Below are 9,548 nucleotides of genomic sequence, written 5' to 3'. Positions count from 1 at the left end.
CCGCCCCAACTCGGCGGTTCTTAGGGCCGGGTTCGGGTCCTAGAGCTAAAATCTGTCTGAAATCTGAAAAATCTATATGGATTTTTCCTAGTATTATATAATTAAGTGTTTTAGAAATTTTAGATTTTTCTAGACTTTTACTTACCCCTAGAATACATATATTTATATAGAAAATATTAATTCATATATAAAAAATTGAGTCTCGATACAACATCGACGAATCAGCGGACGCGTGGGTGCAACGCACCCTCGCTGCACCGCGCACTAGGGTACAGGAATAATTGTTACCTGGTTCGCTACCAGCTCATGGGGCATGTCTCTGTGGCGGGGTTATTGTTGTCGAGGATATTGCCTCGCGTAGCCACTCTCTAGTATTTGATTGATCGACACCGGTACCGTAGCAAGTCTAATAGCGACATCTTCCATGGATCCGACCGGCGCTAATGCATGTTGCTTACGGTCGGAAAGCAAACCACTCGATTTAGTCTTGCACCTGCAAATGGCATTTTCACAAGTGGTACCCACCCGAGGCACATCACATAATGAACAAATTAATGGTGGGAGACGGGGAGTCTGCGATCGTTAGACCCCTTGGGGCTTTTAAGGAAACCATCATTAACGGCAAATGGTGAGAGCCAAGCAGTGAATATTCTAACCCCCTCTTCCTGAGTGAACGGATTAGATTTTTATCAGCTTAGGGTACCTTCGTTTCAGACACAACAGCACTCACAACATCTGTTCAAGATGGCATCTGACCCTCACTGGCGATTCCCAGATGCGCAGCGATATATTACCTACCATAATAGATCCGGTGTTGCCACAACGTCGAGACAGACTGGACAATTGAACACGCCATTTGGAGATGGCTCTATTGGAACCCCATTATGGTCCGCAAGCGAAAGCCCCTGCGGATATTAGCAGAGAGGTTACCAATCAACAACCTGGCATTGCAGCTGCATCTAGCGGGTCTTTCTTTACTGTCTATGATATTCCACCGCGATATGATGGCCCATTCCACCGCACAACAACACTCGACTACGTTATGGTATTCCGAGGCGTGGTCATCCTTACTATGGAAGATGGTTCACAGGCGACCCTTGCGGAGGGTGATACGGTTGTCCAACAGGGAACAATGCATAAATGGACCAATGGGGGGGATGGCTGGGCGCGAATGGTTACGGTGATGGTATCAGCTCATCCTCCTATTGTCAACGGACATCAGCTGCAGCCGCATTGGCCGTACTGATACGTTGGCTGCTGGGCCGAATGGGGTTTACGCTACTGTTAGGCCACCTCATACACTACTACCGGGCTCTGTTCATTTCCTAACAATCTAATATCTATGGTCTCGGGTGCAACGTGCCTCGACTCCATAAATATAGACACGTTAGCACAAATGTCTTTAAGATGACCGTGTATATCCTTTTGACTTGGTTTTATTATAAGTTTTTTTTTTTTTTTTTTTTTCTCCTTTTATATATAATCTCTGGATGGCCAAGCCTGTCATCCTATTGCATATCGTAACATGTTGCATAACGCAACCCGATAAACATAGAGCGTACCTTAACTAGCTTAATTAATGAATCCGATTGTACGGAACTGCATCAGGAAAGCTTGAGAGGAATATTACCTCTGCTACTTTGCGGAGTGGTGATAGTGAACATATTAGTTGCGAATACAGCTTCATTTTAGAACCCTATATATCCAAATATACTGGCAAGCTGTGCTCTACTTCGTAGCTCCGTGAAGGAATTCTGGTTCAGCGCTTCTCCCAGTGATCGACATTCGCTTGAACTATCTATGACTTGCACGTTCTATCATAACAGCCTTGAACGTCTCTTCGATTGCGGCATCCCAGTCCTCCGCCGTTTTCATTGGAACCCAACCAATATTGAAAGCAAGCCTTGGGAGCGTTCGTGATCTAACAGGGTCAACATTTTCTGATTATTAATGGGATCAGTGGAACCAACTTTCCGGCATGATTTGTTTCTAATAGAAGGATGTTGCCGTCAAATCCCCACTTATGCCAGGCATCAGCCAGGGAGATCGAGCGTGGGATTTTGGAACCCAGAGCACCTAGGCTCAGCCCAATCTCACCAATTCTCTCATTAAGTTCTTTCCACGTGAAGTCTCCTGTATTACTAAAGTAAATGCCCTGCCTACCTGAAGGAATGTCATCGATGCCATCTAGTATTTTACAGAGGATGAGCTCATACAGTGACACAAGATCACTGATGTGGACGTACCCAACTGTACCAGAACCATCTCCGATATATTCTGGATGTCCCTGATCAATGGCATGGTGAATAGTGAAAGGGAGTTGTATTGACTGGCTTTTGAAGAAACCCAGTCCTGTACCGAAAACTGTCGGAGGCATCATCAAATAAGCTTTGACACCAGTTGCCTCCGCTGTTTGAATGACAGCCACATCGGTTGCTCGTTGATCATAATGCTCCTCGGCATCTCGCCGAACCTCTTCTGTATACACGTCCTCTGTGTCGCAGAATTCGTGGATGATGGCATCCGGATGCGAGACCATCCCATATGCCAGATTAGATGTTTCAGTTGTCTTGGAGTGTTAGACGGCACTTTGTGAAGTTGACTACAAGAAGAAATGCTCACGTGGATGTAATGTGCCTGTCCTCCACTTTCCTTCATTGAGTCGCCTAGTCCTAAGATTAATGCTACAGCAGACTTTGTGTGCAAGCCTGTAGCACAGTGCACAACGATGTCAAACTGCGAGGCAATATGTCTCAGCTGTTTAGTGTCATCCAATCCTCGGAATACGATTGACTGAACGCCACGGCTCTCCAATATATCTGCTTGTCCTTGCTTCCGGACAAGAGCTGCAACCGTCGAACTCTTTAGTATTGGATGCTCGGATGCCAGAAACTGGGTCAACACTGACCCTCCGCTACGGCAATGGTCAGGTACCGTATTCAACAATGCGAGTGTCACTTACATAAAGCCGGTTGCGCCTGTGACCAGCACCTTATAACAACCCATTGTGATATACGTCCTCTATCACAGTAAAAGCTGACGGTATAAGCGGCAGTTTCCCTTGACAACTTTCATTCGACGGCCTTGGAGAACGGGGGGCTTGCCGTTCCGTAAACTACACCGGGTAACTATTTATAACTACGAGTCGAAAGAGTTCTTAGGTAATCTTCCGATATTAAGTTAACTACTTTGATTCATTTGCTTAGCGTCATAACGTTTTCGAATGATATTTTTATTCGTCACTGCTGAGATCTAGTCTTAGGCCATATAAGCGCCACATAATCAACTTGCATAAAGGTCCCACCGAGTTCATCTCATATTGGTCGGTTATTTCTAACTATTTCGCTTAATTTGACTAGCAATGATTTAATACACAAGGCAAGAGATGGCGGTAACAACAACCATACCATATTGGCATTAAATCAAATATCTATAAGGCAGGAACTTGATTGAGAAAGTGAAAAGATATGATATTATGTATTTGCGCCTCCGCTAACATTCCAAGTTGTACCAGTCGCCTAACTACTGTCATCACTCAGCAAGAAAGCTGTTACATAGGCTATCTCCTGGGGCTGTCTGGGTCGTGGCGTCAGTGTGTCTGCCGCAGAAAGTGACATCCCAGCGTTATGTATGACCAGCTGATACATCGGCATGTCAACAGCACTGCTGTCGCCAAATCGTCGGTCATTAGCTTAAAGTCTCTCACCAAAAAAAGGTTGGGGGTTTTGCAATTGAATGCACATCCAGAAGGACTGAGTTTACACGGATACTATGCTTGCCAACTTCGAGGGCAGTACTTTTTACAATCCCAACTACTGCATGTTTAATAGCTGCGAAGACAGCGCCATTTGCATATCCTCTTTTACTGAACATGCTGGTGATGTGCACGATGCTGCTCTAGTCTGGGAACAAATTTGGTTCTAACGCCTCCTTGAGCACATTGAATAGGCCCCTGGCATTTAGATTCATAAAGTCAAATTTCTACTTTGCTCTCTGCCAGGATAGGCTCCACACCCTAGCTAATGCTCTCCAGTGCCTGCAAAATTGGCAATACCATGGATGCTTCCTATATGTCTCTTTGCGTCTACGAAAGATCGCTTCAATGATACTCCGTCTGTCATGTCCACCGCTGTAGCAAAGATCAAGCAACCAGGATACCCGGAACGTATGTCTTTCGTGGCCTTGTAGATCCCTGGATGATTGATATTGCAAATGCCAAGTCGGGCACAACAGCTCGCAGGAAAGACGGACGTCGCGAGTCCCATGTCATACGCAACCCCGATGATAAGAGCTGCTATTTTTGGGAGATCTGGTCCCATCGTCATCTCTTCAAGCAGAGGAAATTGGATTAGATGCGTGAGTTCCTTGGAAGTGTTCTACGAGCGGAAAGAGCCACCAAGAGCCTAGGCCACTCCTAGTGAACGTAACGAAGCCTCTCGATAGGTGTTAGAAGCCTCACTGCCACCCTCTCCACTTTATTGTTCACTAACGACGCTCATTCGCTCACTAAGCTGACCATAACGCCCCACTTATGTAATCCAAGTAAGCAACTTGCATTAACGTATTCAACGGGCGAGTGACGTATACAGGCGAGCGACGCACTCTGTATTCCCATACAAAGTAGCATTTTTCAATCTACAATATCTCAACCATTTTGTCATTTTTCTACTAGATATTTAAATTAGTATTTTCTTACAATCTAAATAGTGCGTATGTTGTTTTCTTAAGTGCCTAAGTCCATTAGTTACTGATATACTAGAAATAGCCTTGTATTTTATGCCTAATATGTGTATTTAAGACAGGCACATATTTATTTTATAAAAAATCTTTCAATATCTATATGTATACATATATAGAACTGACTATCCAAATATTAGCCTTGATAATAGGAGAATGGTTGAAATATCACGGATTAAAAAGTGTTATTTTGTATGGGAATAGAGGGTGCGTCGCTCGCCCGTATGCGTCACTCGCCCGTCGAATACGTTAACGTAACCAGCAACCGAATGTTCCTCCCTAGGCTGGCGTTTTGACTGTAGATAGAAAGTCTACAAGATTCAACCACCAGCCATGCCACCAAAGAGGCTTAAAAATCCAAAAGATTTAATTTAAATGGAAGGCAGAGTTCTACTTGTTATCTGTGCTATTAAAATACAAGAAACTAGATCTATTCATAAAGCTAAAGTAGTAGATCTGAGTCCTGACAGACTCCACTATATCAGCCAGAGCCTTATCTTTATACAATAGCTAAAATAGTATAGTCTAATACTATTATTTCTGATTAATTCTTCCTCGGGAGGAGATATATTCTAGTGAGTTTATAGTATACCCGACAGCCCCTATCCAGTAGTCAATAGCTATTTACCCAGCGGGTATAGGTACGCAGGATACTAGACTTAATCCACCGATAACAGCTGGCAGACACGGATAGATTACTACGCACTTTCCGGCACACACGGGAACATTAAAACGGGACCATTCAGCCAGCCCGGAGACAGAATGTACCTACGTATCCTAAGGTATAGGCTGACAGAGATAGACTACAGATAGGCTGTATATGCTTTAGCCTTTTGGCTAGGGGGGCCATTTAAATACTCTTTTATACTAACTAAACCTAGTAAATATTTCATCAACTGTGGCATCCATAATTCTGCTGTATTAGCAAATCTTGATCGGTGTAAGTATTGACTGTCCCAGATCAAGTCATGGAATATATGCAACACTGTGGAAAAGATGGAAGTTGGGAAGCGTTTTGATGTCAATTGGGGAATGTTCGGCTGAAGATATACGGAATTGGACAGCCTTCCCTACGTGGAATCCGTTCTTGCTACTATCAATGTAAAGATCATGGCACAATAACATCTTCTCATAAGGAATATGACGACCGCGATCTGCAATTTCCAGCTACTGTGAATTGGGCTGCCAGTCGTCCCCACCAAATAACCTGCCGGTAATCACGACGCCGCCATCCACACTACAATTGGAAGGCCCATATTAAACAAAAGATGAAAAGGGATAGTCCACAGCAGGGTGTATGTAAACTTAGGCGCCATTACCGTCCAAATAAACGTCCCATCCCGAAGCAAGAAGCATGCTATCATCGAGCAAAGAAGCCCATAAGCTACAAAGGCACTCCGAAGCCCCATGTGATCTATAAAGCCACTGCCATGTTTCCCTTTACCTTTGACAGTCGTCATTCTGGTGCCAAGTAGTCTCAAGCCGTTGCAACTCCACCAAATCGGACCCGCGTAGTTGCTGCAGAAAGTATGCACGGGACTAAGGAGCCAGTGGTGGGCGTTAAGGCCGTTGAACCCGTCTGTATATTTAAGCGTAGCAATGGAGTTGGAATTTCCAATGGCAAAAAATGCGCTTTGACCGAACAGGACTACAGATATACAAATCTGAAATGCACTGAGACTTGTTGGGATTGCCACTGTATGACAAGATAAGCACATATTCTCCTCGTTATAGTTTATGCGGGATTGAACACTCACAAAGTGACTCGAGTTGCAACCTGTAGACGAGAAACAATGGTATATTTACCGGGGTGGATTGGATGATTAAATAGACATTCAGAATTTCTAGAAGACAAGTGGTAACATCTATAGTAGCGATGTAGCAAGGGGGACCGATATCACCTTTCTTCATCGTCACTTGTTTCTTGGCCCTGAGACGCAAAGGAAGGTAGATGAACCCGCCAAGTAAGCAGAGAAAAGCAAACCGGGCCACTAAAGGGGGTTCTAGCCGCTCAAGAAAGCTTTGCAGCCACCTCGGCGTGCAATTCATCTGGTCCGGGGCGTTTCTAATCGCAGAAGCTAGCTCGAAAGTCAAGGCAGCAAGCGTCATTGCCCCATGAGCTAGCGCAGTACAGAGAATCTCTATCGAAGACGAGTTTAATACCTTCGTAAGTTGCATAGTGAATTTGACTGATGTCGCAAGGAAAGTGGCTGCAAGCAAGGCCTGAAGATCACAAGGATGCCTGCTGAGAAAACCTCGAACATCGTATACGTCTCCAAGCTTTGCTTTGTGACCATGTACCCAAGACTGCGAAAGTAATTGCAATAAGAAGGGCAATAACCGGACAAAACTATGTGTGCGAGAGTGTCGACCGGCGATGAATACTAGGTAGCCTATCCACAGGGTAGAACTGCAGAACCAGAAGTGATGCTCACTCTCCACAATATACTGGGACATCATTGAGAGCCCATAGACAGTGTAGAATAGATTGAACGTGAAGAAGTTCCAGTTAAACCAACTAAATGAGTCACAAGCATAGCAAGAGAGCAAAAGCGCAATAAATGCAGTAATAATGCCGCAAAGAAGAAGGGAGACTCGAATGATTCCTATTGTGGCGGTCTCCATGACTTTCTGGATGCGATTGCCAACCTAGAAAAATGTGCTCACCGGGTTCATCAGTTTTGCGTCTTGTAATAGCGGTTTATTTTGACGGGTGGGATTTTACCTCATAGAGATCTGCTAGGAATTGCTTGTCGGAATCTTGGTGGAAAAGATTATCCCAGTAACTGCCCGGGCCCAACCCTTCGGAGGAGCAGGCACCTTCCGGAACCATGTCAGACATATTGGTGATACAGTCGTTTTTGCAAAGTAAAGCCCGGAGATGCTTAATATTGCCAATGATTAACTGAACCCGATCCACCATATTCTTCCAAATAGGCAGAAGCCCTGGAATGAACATCCCAATACTGTCATTAGGTATGGGAATCCCCAGAAGCCCCGCAATAGTAGGTACAAGATCAACTTGTTTGATACTAGTATAGTAGTCAAACATACCCCCACTAGGTGTTGTAGGAGATTCGTAGCCTTGATTGATGGACTGCAAGTGCGGTGATATGAACATCATTGCGGCCGATATTTCTGGATCAGACCCGCCACCATGGCCTCCTAGCTGATCCATGCCGTGATCACCACCAACTATAAGGAGGGTTGAGCTTAGATGGACCTCTTGTTCCAGGCGTGTATATATCTTCTGAACAATATTATCCATTTGCTTTTGCTTAGACGCCATGAGGTGGCTGCCAGCACCGCCCATGTGCCCAATATGATCGATCCCAGGAAGATGAAGGACCATGGCGCTCCAGTCATCACGATGAAGTTCATCCAAGGCAGAGGTTGTGATATTTATATCAATGGAGTGAAGGTCCTATACACCCTTCAGTTTCTAAAGGAACCGGGCCGCATCGGCTTGATATCATCGGAAAGAATTAGGGACTTACTGGAACAAACAGTGCTGAGTGGAAATGGCCCCGATCCCAGAGATCAGGAAACAGTTGCGCCCACGTATCATCACCGTAAAAGAGTAATTTGCCCTTCCCCGCAGCTTTAAGACGTGCCAGCCATGTGTCCCTCTTGTCAGGTCTACCAGGGCCATCATCCGCATTATTAAAGACATCGAGAAAGCTGGAGGCTGAGCCAATCGTCATAGCCATAACACAAGATCTTGTCAGACTAGGCGAGCTAGTTTTCACCGTGAATGGCATGGCGGCACCCAGGCGGATCAAACTTGAATGGGTTAGCCAATATAAGGCTTGGGCTGGACATGTCGAGCAATGCGTACTTCTGTGTAAATTCAAAGTTTGAATCAAGGCCGTAGACAAAATCACTGCCAGGGATTTAACATGGGTCTCAGAGGTTGTCGTTGGTGCACGTTTATAAATACCTTCGCAGTGCATCGACTATCAAGAAGACCACTTTCTGGAAAGGTGCGACTTCGGATATCGGTCCATCATCTACCAAAGCTGCACTACTTGATGAGGGTGGTATGGGTCGAAAAAGCCCTGCGGCGAATACAATAGCTGATACGAGAATGAAGGCATTTGCGAGGAGAAGAAGAGCAGTGCGGAAGTGCCACCCCATTATGCCGGACTCTCTCCCCTATGTTAACTTGAGAGATTGAAGGGCTCGCGGCACTGGAAGATTTATATATGTTCTATTGTTAGTTGGCGCGGTTGAAAAGGCGATACAGGGAGAGTATCAGTTATACATGAGATGAATATACCCCCAACCATGGAGACCAATTGTCCCAATGTGATCAACTCTCAATGAAGAAAATGACGAAGACTTCGATGAGGTAATTAGAAGGGCGATCAGTAATAAAGGGTAAAAACCTTGCATATAGCGCTCGGACACACCCAAGCCTATTTGTTCACTCAGCTGGAAGATTGATATTGTGGCTTATCTAGGGGTGAAGTAACTTTGCAATTATGATATGTCTTCAAAAATCCTTTCTTCAATGGCTTGATCGAGTGGAATGCTCAAACTAGGGGGGAGAGGAGAATGTGACCTATCCGAGGCTAAAGTACGGCAACTAATTACGCCACAATAATCTTGAATGCTGAAAAAAGGGTGTTGACGGTGACCCTAGGATATTAAACTGGTACCATAATGATGTGCCTCTGGAGGAACCCACCTGTAGTTTAAAACATCAGAATCCAAGGTGAATGAGGAGGATGGCGTTGGAAAACAACCCAAGGGATATATCTGAGTGTACAAAAGCATAGATTCAAATTGTTAAGTAACCTGCGAACTCA

The 9,548-nt window shown here is 44.9% G+C and overlaps 4 protein-coding genes across 4 annotated transcripts; 1 reads left to right on the top strand and 3 right to left on the bottom strand.

Annotated features, from left to right (window-relative positions):
* Positions 1 to 636: 636 nt before the first annotated feature.
* BDV27DRAFT_138128 (cupin domain-containing protein) lies at positions 637 to 1,363 on the top strand. Its single transcript, XM_032069161.1, has one exon. It carries the CDS (start codon positions 863 to 865, stop codon positions 1,244 to 1,246), a length of 384 nt encoding a protein of 127 aa, XP_031921251.1. The 5' UTR covers positions 637 to 862; the 3' UTR covers positions 1,247 to 1,363.
* A 431-nt stretch (positions 1,364 to 1,794) lies between these two features.
* On the bottom strand, positions 1,795 to 3,006 carry BDV27DRAFT_169688 (NAD-dependent epimerase/dehydratase family protein; the record flags this gene model as incomplete). The annotated part of the gene is made up of 4 exons (XM_032075107.1): positions 1,795 to 1,921; positions 1,971 to 2,569; positions 2,623 to 2,914; positions 2,963 to 3,006. The coding sequence occupies 4 exons, from the start codon at positions 3,004 to 3,006 to the stop codon at positions 1,795 to 1,797; spliced, it is 1,062 nt and encodes a 353-aa protein (XP_031921250.1).
* Positions 3,007 to 3,473: 467 nt separating this feature from the next.
* On the bottom strand, positions 3,474 to 4,519 carry BDV27DRAFT_150691 (uncharacterized protein; the record flags this gene model as incomplete). The annotated part of the gene is made up of 7 exons (XM_032071262.1): positions 3,474 to 3,518; positions 3,555 to 3,666; positions 3,707 to 3,874; positions 3,911 to 3,952; position 4,015; positions 4,055 to 4,291; positions 4,504 to 4,519. 7 exons carry the CDS (start codon positions 4,517 to 4,519, stop codon positions 3,474 to 3,476), a joined length of 621 nt encoding a protein of 206 aa, XP_031921249.1.
* A 1,435-nt stretch (positions 4,520 to 5,954) lies between these two features.
* Positions 5,955 to 8,874, bottom strand: BDV27DRAFT_169687 (alkaline phosphatase-like protein; the record flags this gene model as incomplete). Its single annotated transcript, XM_032075106.1, has 9 exons — positions 5,955 to 6,151; positions 6,182 to 6,433; positions 6,495 to 6,581; positions 6,639 to 7,044; positions 7,084 to 7,386; positions 7,568 to 8,161; positions 8,235 to 8,520; positions 8,576 to 8,620; positions 8,678 to 8,874. 9 exons carry the CDS (start codon positions 8,872 to 8,874, stop codon positions 5,955 to 5,957), a joined length of 2,367 nt encoding a protein of 788 aa, XP_031921248.1.
* Between the last annotated feature and the right edge of the window lie 674 nt (positions 8,875 to 9,548).

This window comes from Aspergillus caelatus, assembly GCF_009193585.1.
Source record: "Aspergillus caelatus strain CBS 763.97 unplaced genomic scaffold BDV27scaffold_358, whole genome shotgun sequence".
Lineage (NCBI taxonomy): Eukaryota > Fungi > Ascomycota > Eurotiomycetes > Eurotiales > Aspergillaceae > Aspergillus > Aspergillus caelatus.
This window is presented reverse-complemented; position numbering and strand designations above follow the sequence as displayed.